The following is a 12,463-nucleotide window of genomic DNA, read 5'->3' as shown; positions in this document are numbered from 1 at the left end:
CTATAAAATGGGAATAAAAATATTACTTATAGAGTTGTTATGAGGACTGAATGATATAATGCACACAATGGATACAGCACAGGTAAACAAATGGTGGTCATTATTATTATTACTGCTTATTACCATTATTCAAGAAGGAATGTTTTAGACAGAAATGGGGGTTGTGAGCCAATGAAAGCATGGAAACATAGTCAGACAAATATTAAAAACAGAACATGAAATAGTGTCATGCCACTGGAAAGATCATTCCTGATATTAATAATATAAGAAATAAAAAATTCTTGCCACTTCCTGCTCACTGTGTGCCAGGTACAATTCCCAGTGCTTTATATAATTCCTTTTTCAATTCTTTCTATAACCGTACAGGCAAGTTATTATTAAATCCGCGTTTTACAGGTAAGTGGCAAAGCTGGGCTTTGAACTTAGGTCTGTCTGACACCCATGTTTTTTTTCTTTAATCCCCCCACCCCGCAACCCCACCACCTTCTGTGGCTGTTCCTCTTCGATCTCCTCCGTTTGCAACTCACTCCCTTAGATTTAAACACTGAAATTCTGAAGGCTCTATCCTGGACTATTTTCTCCATCTATAGGGTTCTTGGATGTTCTAGTTCACCCCTATGGCATCAATTACCTTCTATGTGTGCATGATTCCCAAATCTATAATTTTCAACTGAGAGTGAAAACTCTTGAGTGCCAGGTCAACTGATTGTCTCTGGACAGCCCCACTTGAATATTTCATGGGTCCTTAAAAATCAACAATTATGTTCCAGCAAACAATCTCTTCTGGTGTTTCTTTTATTAATAAATGACCAGTCAGTGGCTCATGCAGAAAACGGGGAATCAATGTGATACCACCTTCTCCTTTATTTTCAACATCCAATCCTTCATCAAGTTCTCTTCATTTTATTTCCTAAGAAGTTCTCAAAAACATCCATCTCTGCACGCACCTGCTACCACCCTAAGTTAAGCCAACATCTCACCTGCTCTCACTACATCAGCCTCTTAATGATTCTCCTTACATCCACTTTCGCTCTCCCCTCTCCTTCTAATCACTCTCCAATCAGCAGTCAGAATGATCTTTTTGAAACACAATTCTGATTGCGTCATTCCACGCTTTATACCAGTCAATGGCTCTCTGATGCTCTCAAGAGAGAATTCAGTGTATAAATAGTCAAGTACAGACCTACTGAAGACACAGGTTCAAATCGTGGCTATGCTCTGTGAGCATCCTCACAACACTTCAGTTTCCTCATCAGAAAAATGGAGATACCACTTCTTTAAAAAATTGTTATGGGGATTAGATGAGACAATTCAATATAAAGCAGTATCTAAGCCTTGCAAACGACAATACTGCTCCTTTCATGAGAACAGTAGAGTTCTTCTAACAATGTGATTTCATGGCATCAGGTCCCTAAACTTTCCAAGATGCCATTCTATAATTCTTCTAAGTCAGTAGTCAAATATAGAGGTCACCAGATTTTTCTTAAATGATTTATCTTTTTTTTTCACTCTTACAAACATATATTCACTTTATTTTGAAGGAAGCCACCTAAGATGCAGACTACACTTATTTCTAAATATAACATTAAGCTCCTAGTATGTAGCTCTTAGAACATAGACAGTTAACAACAAACGATAACTTTGCAAACATTGGCTAAAGAGGCAAGTACCTGTATAGCAATAGGTCCCTGGGACATTTGAGAGCTGTAATTCATTCCTATCATGCCTTGCACATTAGGCTGCATGACGGAGACCATAGGAAATCCTTGTTGCTGCATCGGCATCAGACCTGCTGAAAAACATAAAGATATCACTAAGGTCAATGTGTTTTACAGTTTATTTTCTTAAAACCATAAGCACCTAAAGGACTTGTTACTTGGGAGGTGGCACAGTATAGAGGAAAAGGCACAGGCTCTGGAGTGAGACAGACTTGAGTATGAATTCCAATTCCATCATTTACTTAGCTATATGATCTTGGGCAAGTTACAAAACTTCATCTGTAAAATGAAGATAATAATACCTATTCCACAGAATTTTTGTGCATACTTTAAAAATACACAATATGGCCTAACTGGCCTTCAAGATGGCCCCCAGCAATCTCTGCCTCTTGGTATTCATATCCTTGTCCTTCCCTCCCATACTGAATAGGGCGGACCAGAATAACCAATAGGATATTGTGGAAATGACAGTGTGTAACTTCCAAGGCTGGTTCTTCTTCCTTTCCCTTTCTTTTTTCTTTTCTTTCTCACTCCCTTCCTCCCTCTCTTTATCATATTTATTTATTTATTTGGCTGCGCCGCACCAGGTCTCAGTTGCAGCATGCAGGTGTGGGATCTTCGTTGCAGCGTGTGGGCTCTTAAGTTACGGCATGCAGGCTCTAAAGTTACGGGATGTGGGATCTAGTTCCCCGACCAGGGATTGTACCCAGGCCCCCTGCATTGGGAGCACAGTCTTAACCACTGGACCACCAGGGAAGTCCCCCAAGGTTCCTAATAACCACTGCAGCTTCCTTCTTGCTCTCCTGGATCACCCGTTGGGGAAACCCACTGCCACATCATGAGAATACTCAAGCAGTCCTAGGGGGAATGGAGAATCCATGTGGCAAGGAACCGAAATCTCTTGCCAAAAGGCAGCATGAATTTGCCATCTATGTGAGTGAGCCATCTGGGAAACAGATCTACCAAACCCATCAAAGCTTCCCATGACTACAGTCCTAGTTGACATCTTTAATGCAATCTCCTTGGCCCTAAGCCAAAAACACCTAGTGAGGCCACTCCCAGATACCTAACCCACACAAAGTGTAAAACAGTAAAATGTTTATTTTCTTTAAGTTTTGGGGTAATTTTTTATACAGCAGCAGATTACTAGTAGTTAAGAGTTAATACTAATTAATACTAATACTAATTAAGTTACTTTTAATACAAAAGTAGTTAACAGCATGAACTCTGGAAGCCAACTAAAAATGTCACTTGCTAGGTTTGGGACCTTAAGCAACTTGATTAACTTCTTTCTGTGCCTCGGTTTCACATCTGTGAAACTGTTTAATACCTAATATGCTCAAAGAAATGATATTCCTCTTCTCTTTCCTTACACGAATAATTAATATAACACCACAAAACAGCTATCAGCATGCAAAGTATATAATGCAATGGCAGGAAAACCATCATGAAAGTATGTTTTATAGTATAGAACCTCCCAAACTTTTCCAATGAAGTATTCCCAAGAGTACAGGAGAATAAAGATTACGTCCCTTCAGGGATTTAATAAATATGAAATGCCTACCACATTTTAGGCACAGTTCTAGATACCTGGTATGCAACAGTGAATAAAACAAAATCCCTACACAGCCTGAACACAAATTTCTAATTTTGCACTGTACAACATATTACATCCATGCTAGTTCTAGTATAAGGAACTTTTTAAAATCAAATTTTGATTAAAAAAAATTAAAGGTCTGGTAAAGTATACCATATTTATCTTGTGGATTCTGTGTACCTTCAAGGTTATTCATACAGAGTTTAATTTCAGAAGCATGGACACCACATTTGTAGGTAACATTTATTAGTGGCCAACTATTCATTTATATTAATCATTTTTTCAAATATTTGAGGGCTTACTCCATGTCAGGCACCATTCTAGGGACACAACATTGAACAAAGCCAGGTCTTTGCTCTCATGTAACTTACACTGTAATTGGGGGAGACAGATAATAAAAAAAGAAAAAAATAAGTGGATATCAGGTGGGGATGGGGGAAAGGAAGAGCCAGGGAAAGGAGTGGTTGCTGTTTCATAGTCAGAGAAGGTTTCTCCAAAAGGGTGGCATTTAAGCAAGCACTTGAAGGGAGTGAGCCATGAGGATATTTGGTTAGAGTATTCTAGACAAAGGAACACCAAATGCGAAGGCCTTGAGGTGTCATGGAAAATTAGAATGCATAGACTGGGGACTTCCTTGGTGGCGCAGTGGTTAAGAATCCGCCTGCCAATGCAGGGGACACGGGTTCAAGCCCTGGTCTGGGAAGATCCCACATGCCTCAGAGCAACTAAGCCCACGAACCACAACTATTGAGCCTGCGCTCTAGAGCCTGCGAACCACAACTACTGAGCCGGCGTGCCACAACTACTGAAGCCCACGTGCCTAGAGCCTGTGCTCCGTAACACGAGAAGCCACAGCAATGAGAAGCCCACACGCTGCAAGAAGAGTAGCTCCTGCTCGCCGCAACCAGAGAAAGCCCACGCGCAATAACAAAGACCCGACATAGCCAAAATAAATAAATAAATTTACCAAAAAAAAAAAAGAACACAGACTGAATATAGCATAGTAAGATGTTTTCCCTCTTACGCCTTTGGACCTACAGTTTTATTTATTTTCCTAAGTGTATTTAAGTCGAACAGGTAACTCAAGGATTTGGTACAACATTCAACGGCACAGAAGTATACACAGTAAAAAACAAGTCTTGTTTCTCTCCTGTCTCCTATTCACCTACTCAATGATCTTATAGCTACTCTTCTTGTCTGTTCCTTGTATATGCTTTCAGAAATAACCCCTGCACAATTTAATGCCTTCAAAAGATCAAGAAGTCCACTCTAACATACTTTGTAAAAAAATCTTGAAAACAATTCCAAATTGCAGAAGAAAAAATATCAGGCAACCTTCTGGGCTCTCTTCTTGTCCTGTTCCTTTGCTCCATATGTAGATTTTTACTTGAAAGTTTATAAAAATGCAAAATGAGGAGCCACAATAATGAACACACAACTCTCTAATGCCCTCCTAAAGTACAAAAGATCTCAAACCATTTGATCTAAATCTGGGACACATCTAATTACAGATAGCTTAAATAATGCATAAGTGTGAGCACAATGAAAAGAATACAACTGACCCTTGGAAAAATTTACCTGAAACTCAACCTCCATCACTGATTATAAATGGAGACACTGACCACCTGCTACTGAGCTGCTCTTTATCATTCATCTCTACTGGTGACCTAGGAGTCTCTGTTTCTCTAGCAAGTCTACCATAACCAGTTAACACTGGCTTTGTGAGCAGGGCCGGTTTTCAGAGCAGCCTGGCCTGTGGAGAGGAGGGGGGCACATTGGAGTGGGAGAAGTGAGCAGAAAGAAGGGCAGACATTCTTTCATCAGTTTTGTGTTCCAGTGACACAGAAGCATGAGTCAAGATTATATCCCTTCACTACTGTTTCCCTGAAGACAAAGCTAGAATCAGTATTGGTGGGCCCTTGTCTGAAACCAAGAGAGAAGGGATATACCTAGTGGAGAAACTGCTAGGAATAAAACTGAGACTTAAAATAGTTTAAACGGAATCAGAATATGTGATCTCTTATGTACATGATTAAAATAAGACCAAATTCATATAGAGAAAACATAAGTATAAAATAACTAAAGGGGTTCATTTATTCATTCAACAAGCATCTATAAAAACCCTATTATTTTCTATCAACATGCTGGGTGCTGGAGATACTGACGAGCATAAGGCAGACATAGCCCCTGCCCCACGGAGCTAACAATCTAGAAGACAGACAGGAGGAAGATGGCATTCAGAGAACTACAACTCATTTCATCTTTGTCACCTGTTTCTTTAATACTTTGTCTTGAAAGTCTCCTTCATCTCTGAGATTAAATAATAACCTGTCAATATAATGCTTAAATAAGTTTGGGAGAAATGAGGAATGATCCTTATTTGCCAAATTACACAATTTTTGAGAAATTTTAAGAGTAAGCTGTCATAGAGGTTCGAGACTGTAAGAAAATTTTACTCTATTTGGCAGCAATAGAACTTTTTTACCCACTTAATCCCCAAGTTCAGACATAACAGTGAAAAATGAAAGTTGAAAACTTAAGCTTTCACATACCTTGAGGGGGTCTTATTCCACCTGCAACTGGAAACATGAAGCTGAAAACAGAACAAAAATACATCAGGATTTTCCTATGTGCAAAGAGTTCAGATAAAACATGTAACATTTCACATAAAGTAAAAAATTATAGCCTGGGCCGTGGCATCTCTTCCATAGTACAATATTGAATTATCTACCATCAGTACAGATTGACCATCCACAGGATGCATGACAGTCAGCATGTTAGTGTAGGGAGAAAATTTTTGAGCCAGAAGACAGAAGACCTTGAAACTGGTCCTGGTTCTGTCACTCCCCTGGATTCCCCTGGATTCCAATGTGACTCCCCTGGATTCCAACCTCCCCATCCATAAAATGAGAGGGCTGGATTAGATTCAATTCAGTGAACATTTATTGGGTGCCTACTACATGAAAGGCCTGAATGAGCTCAGTTTCGCTGAAGACACAGATGCAGGCAAATAACTTTAACATAGGACAGAATGTGCTAAGGGCTGTGAGAGGGCCAGAATACTAACAGAAATGAGAAGAAAAAGATTAATTTTATGGTTTATATCTTGGGAAGTTTCTTGGAGGTATCTCTTGAGCTGAATCTTAAAGAGAGGCACACTATATAGCTTGAGCAAAATCTCAGAGGCCAGAGCTGTAGTGTGTTCAGAGAAATGATTTAAGGTTGAATATAAGATATAGGACTGAAAAAGTAAGCAAAATGTAGAGGGCCTTTAAAATGTCTGATTTTATTTTGAGTACTGTATAAACTCAGAGATTTTTTTTAAACTGTGGTAAAATATACACAATATAAAATTTTACCATTTTAACCATTTTTAAGTGTAGAGTTCAGTGGCATTACAACGTTGTACAACCATCACCATGATCCATTTCCAGAACTTTTTCATCATCACAAACAGAAACTCTGTACCCATTAAAAAATAACTTCCCATTACTTTTTCCCCACAACCCCTGGTAACCACTATTCTACCTTCTGGCTTGATGAACTTGCCTATTCTAGCTACCTTATATTAAGTGGAATCATACAATACTTGTCCTTTTGTATCTGGCTTATTTCACTTAGCATAATGTTTCCAAGGTTCATCATGTTGTAGCGCACATGAGAATTTCATTCTTTTTTTATGGCTTGAATAATATTCCATTGTATGTATGTACCACATTTTGCTTATCCATTCATCTGTTGATGGACAGCTGGGTTGGGTGTTGTGAATAATACTGCTATGAACACTGGTGTACAGGTATTTGTTTGCGTCCCTCTGTCAATTCTTCTGGGTCTCTAACTAGGAGTGGAATTGCTGGGTCATAGAGTAATTCTATGATTACTTTTTGAAAAACTGCCAAACTGTTTTCAACAGCAGCTACGCCATTTTACATTCCCACTAGCAATGCACCAGGGTTCCAATCTCTCCACATCCTCACCAACACTTGTTATTTTCTGAATTTTTGTTTGTTTGTTTATAATGATAGTTATCCTAATGGGTATGAGGGGGTATCTCATTGTGATTTAGATCTACATTTCCCTGATGTCATACATTTTTCTCTAGTGAAATGATCAGAAATGTGCTGTAGGGCTTCCCTGGCGGCGCAGTAGTTAAGAATCCGCCTGCCAATGTAGGGGACACGGGTTCGAGCCCTGGTCCGGGAAGATCCCACATGCCGCAGAGTAACTAAGCCCGCACCACAACTACTGATCCTGCGCTCTAGAGTCCGTGCGCCACAACTACTGAAGCCCGCGTGCTACAACTACTGAAGCCCGTGTGCCTAGAGCCCAAGCTCTGCAACTAGAGAAGCCACCGCAGTGAGAAGCCCACACACCGCAACGAAGAGTAGCCTCTGCTCGCCGCAACTAGAGAAAGCCTGCGCAGCAACGAAGACACAGCACAGCCAAATAAATAAATAAAAGAAATACACTTACTAAAAACAATCTAGATTTATACCAAAAAAAAAGAAATGTGCTGTAGGTTTCTCTGGTAATGGGGTATGACAGAGAAGACTTGAAGTAACAAGAATTAGCTAAGAAACTATTACAATAATCTTAATAAGAAATGAAAAGGGTCATAACCAGAGTAGTGGGAATGGAAAAGAAGAGGTGAATGAAATCTATTTAAACGGAAGAATCAACAGGACTTAGCAACTACCAGGATGGAGAACAGCACTGAAAAAGCAGAAAGGGCTGAAGATGCTGCCGAGATTCTGGGGCTGAGCAACTGTAAGGATGGTGACACTGTTTACCTGCTGACAGGGACCCAGTGTGAGCAGGTCTGGGGAGAAAGGTGTTAGGAGGGTGTCCACGAGGAGCAATCTAATAGGCAACCAGAAAAGTAACTCCAGCTCAAGGGAAGGGAGCTGGATCCCTTCCCTTGCATCAATCTACCCAGGCTCTTTTAAAAAAAGGTAAAAAAAGAAAGAAATTAAAGTCTGGTTGTGGATGAAAGAGCCAAAGGGATGTATACATAGTGAGAAGACAACAAAGGAAATCCTTGGAATTCTTAGTGAAAACTGAGTATGGAATGGTCACTGAGAACCAAAGAAGTTGCTTATAACTGAGGGTTATAACTGAGGAAGGACTGCATTTAAGGAAAAAGTGTCTAACGCTGTAGAGAAGCTAAGAATGAGGATTACTAAATGAAGATTGCTGTTTTCGAAAATGGTGATCTTTGAGTGAACGGTTTCAACAGAGGAAGAGGAAGGGACCTGCATAGACAGAAGATTTAGGATACAAAAGATATACTTAGTGATAGCTAAAACAAGGTTTTTGAGAGGATGGGATTAACGTAGCAAAAGGAAGAGGGACTTCTTTCTCTGAGACTGGAGGGAAAGGAAATGGGACAGATCAAGGAAGAAAAAGTCTGAGTGGGAAAAGCCCTTAATCTGGGAGTCAAGGATCTGAAGGGGGTTTCTGGATAGTCTTTAAAGATATAGTGAGATCAGGAACGGTATGCCAAATTTATGCGTCCTTGCATTTTTCTATTACACAACACTCCCCCTTCCCAGGAAAAGGGCTAAAAATCAAACTTTAGAGTCTTTTAGCTCTAAAATATTTTGATCAACAAGATTTTTTTGTAAGGTGGTTCACAAATTTCTAGTTGGACATCTACCTGATTACAGCCTTGTAGAGGATCTGAACCATTCACAAATTCTGCTGACAAGCGAGCCCACACCAAGGAAAGGTCTGAACAGTGAACAGCTTTTCCGAACTGCACACAAGACGTATTAGCTAAGTAATGTGTTAACTGGATAAAGTGTTTAAACTGCAAGTTGAAATTTGGTAGGACTCAATTTTTTAAAAAGTTACTCATACACTAAGATTTAAGTAGTCAAGCTATTGAGACTTTCCAAATCAGTCTTAAAGATTACAATCACCAATAGGGCTTAGTGGCTAAGTAAAAACTGGACACTTGAGTGACATTTTCTTTTCTCTAGCTCTGCCACAAAGTAACCATGAAGCTCTGTGCAATCCCTTTCACCACCCTGTCCTGTTTGCCCTTTGTCAAACGAGGACACAAGTTTGCCAAGCTCTTAACTAAGACAACCAAATAATGTACAGACATATAAAGGCTACTTCAAAAACATAAACAAAAACTAAATTAAGAACATTACTGACAAACATGACTTACTCCAGTAATTATACAACCCAAACTACCAACTGACCTATGTACCATTCATAGGACTCTCTGAAATGTTTAGACTACTAGCAGCAACATGCTTGAAGACTGGTTAGACAAACAGCTAAGATATTGATAAGACAGCAAAAGTTTGGCCAAAAAATGGGCAACAAGATGACAAACAATTTGAAGCAGAACTGTGAGCCCTGCTTGTCACATGCCTATCTCATTCATCCTCCCCTTTCAGTTACCTTTGCTACTAACCCAGATCAGCCTTCCCTTCTCTCTGAGGCCTGGACTCAGCAAGACTTCCTAATGGATCTCCTCACCTGCAGACACTGTGTCTTCTAACGCAGCTCACACAGCACAGGTGAGGTGCATCTAGCTAAGGGACCACTTGATAAAGCTACTCCTGGAATTAAAACAATGTAATGATTCCCCCTTAAACTGAATTTTTTTAGTTTATATTCAAGGTCCTCTCCAGTTTTAACACAACTTTTTCAGTTTTATCTCACAAAACTCTTTTCTCCCACTCAGTGCCACAGTCCATCTGGCCTACCTGCTGTCCCCTAATGTTCACTGGGCCTTCCCATCTCCATGACAATCTCTTGACCCCTTACTCTTCCTTGAAATGAGGCCCAATTGAAATACCTCTTCTCTGCCTACAACGTTGCTTGAATCTACAAATATTTACAGAATGTTTTCTATGTGTAGAATGTGCTAGAAGCAGTGGAAGATAAAAAGATGACGAGGCCCTTAAGGAGCTTATAAAAGCAGGAAATAGACAAGCTCACAAATGATACTATCCCAGAAGGACACAGTCTAATCAAGATCTTTCAACTGTTTTTTTCCTGCCATACTTTAAAAAAGAAAACAAGTTATACGTCTCATCTCTTGCGTAAATTCTGCCCTTTATACAACTCTACTATTTATTCTAAAGTAGTCCATTCAGGATGCCAATCAAAAGTAGGCTAACATTAATAAAGCTGGAAAATGCCTGTGCTTTTTGCTTAGCCTCTTAGGAAGGACACAGACAAGTACCTAAGAAATATAGTAAATTATAGTTCACAGATTTCTTCCATTAAAAGCTGAGAAAGGTTGCCAGGTTCTTTTTCTTTTCCCTAAAATATACCTAGGGTACCAACCATAACGTTAGCTTCCTTATTAAAAAACAACCTCAGCCCTCACCACTGCTCTCTAAAAACCACATTCTTTCTTTATTAAGCATACAGCTTCTCAGCCTCAGAAAAGCTCCAATATAATATTTATCACACATTTTACAAGATAAGCCTGATTTGCTCTCCCACATATCCTCTAAAGCTTAAGAATGTAATGTTACCACCAAATTTTAAATAGGAAAGAAATTTTAAAGTCAATCATTCTAATTTCTATCACAATTCAGGCCATATTTAGAAAAAAAATTGTGTTCATGGACCAATGATGTTAAACTACTACAAACTAAGGGGTATGATCCACTCAACTTTCTACACCCAAGCTCCTCTCCACCTGAAAAAAACAAAAAAAAAACCCAAGCCAAAACAACAACAAAACCCCCCAAAACCCGTGCCTAGAACGCCAAATTCTTTTAAGTTTATATTTCCCCAGAACTTGGTGCCATGACTCATCATACACTTGATCAAATTAATGCCACTCAAGAACACTTTAGAAACTGTTGTCACATTCAGAAAAGAGAGATTATTACATATTTGTCTTCTCTAGCCAGAAACTGACTTATATCAAGTATTCATGAAAAACTCTAATGAAAAGTGGAAATCAGAAAACAAAAGAGAAAGAAAACAGTTTTAAATCTAGAGAGAAAGATGTGAAAAAGAGGAAGTGAAAAATGCAGCTGCACACAGGTGAAGTGACTGCTCTCTTTTCCTGGCATATATACAAGCACCTTCAGGATGTGATGATTTTAAAGGCTTCATGCTGTGGTGGTCATGACCCCAAAATAAAACACTGCATTAAAAAAAAAACCTAACACTTTGTTTTCCAAAAATAATTTAGGATGCTGAAGATAAAAAGCAAAATTTATCTCCAAATGTGTATGAACCTCGGGTTGGCTAGCAAAACAAAGTCAGACTAGGTCATTACAGAAGTGGGATGAAAACTTCCCAGAATCAAATATTTCCTCAAATGATGAACTTGTCGGGTTGCAAGTGTTCATCTCTTTTAATGTGCTCGATATGAGAGCTACTGGCGATTAGTAGCTGGAACTGACAGAGAGCAAATTTGTTTAAGGGCTAAGTAAAAGTCTGGAAGCTTTGTTTTGATAACTGCGTACGTGCTGTTTAACAGTGAATTGTTTTTTAGTAAGAAGACAGGTGTTAAAACTACCTCTACAAGAGCTCTATGTACTAATTCAAAGGTCTTCAGATTTTCCTGCTGTTTCTGGTGTGTTAAGGAAAAAATAAAAAGGACACAACACTGAAAAAATGAGTACACACACACACACACACACACACACACACACACACACACACCTTGGAAACACTTGTGCAGCTCTGTGAACAGATTTTTCAGAGCCCCTGGTCAAGCCCTGGGAAAAGGAAGTCTCTGGTCGCTTCATATCCAGCCGGGCTAGAAGCGAGGCGTCGGGGTTCCTCCTTTATCCACCCAGCCGGGTGGCAGCCGCACTGATGGGACACTCACCTCCTCCCCCTCTCCTCCCCGCTCAGCACCAGCAGCCAGTGCCCCCGAGCCTGCAGGACAAGAGTCGGGCGCCCGGGCTCCATCCACCCCTTCGGCCTGCGTTCCCGGAGGACGACCCCTCCTCCCGCAGCCCAGTTCCGAGGGAAAAGGGGTCGGCGTGGGCGAAAACCGCCATAACCACCGACCACCCGTCGCCGGTGCCGGGTCTGCTCTGCGTCTGCGAGGCACGCCCAGCCCAGGTCTTCACACTCACCTGCCGCCCCCGGCAGCCCCCGCGCCAGCTCCCGCGGCCCCGCCGCCGCCAGCTCCCGTTCCCGGCCGCAGCGCCAT

The 12,463-nt window shown here is 40.4% G+C and overlaps 1 protein-coding gene across 2 annotated transcripts in view; it reads right to left on the bottom strand.

The window, feature by feature from the left end:
• SYNRG (synergin gamma) overlaps positions 1–12,463 on the bottom strand; it is a gene marked incomplete at its 5' end in the record, with an annotated part of 92,850 nt that extends 80,387 nt beyond the window's left edge. For both annotated transcript variants that reach the window (XM_082861301.1, XM_082861302.1), the window contains 3 exons: positions 1,671–1,792; positions 5,868–5,908; positions 12,387–12,463. In XM_082861301.1, the coding sequence (XP_082717427.1) occupies positions 1,671–1,792; positions 5,868–5,908; positions 12,387–12,463 (240 nt within the window). The remainder of the gene's footprint in view (positions 1–1,670; positions 1,793–5,867; positions 5,909–12,386) is intronic.

This window comes from Leucopleurus acutus (assembly GCF_964270905.1).
Source record: "Leucopleurus acutus genome assembly, chromosome: 19".
Lineage (NCBI taxonomy): Eukaryota > Metazoa > Chordata > Mammalia > Artiodactyla > Delphinidae > Leucopleurus > Leucopleurus acutus.
Note: the sequence above shows the minus strand (reverse complement) of the source record. Positions and strands in the feature narration are given on the sequence as shown.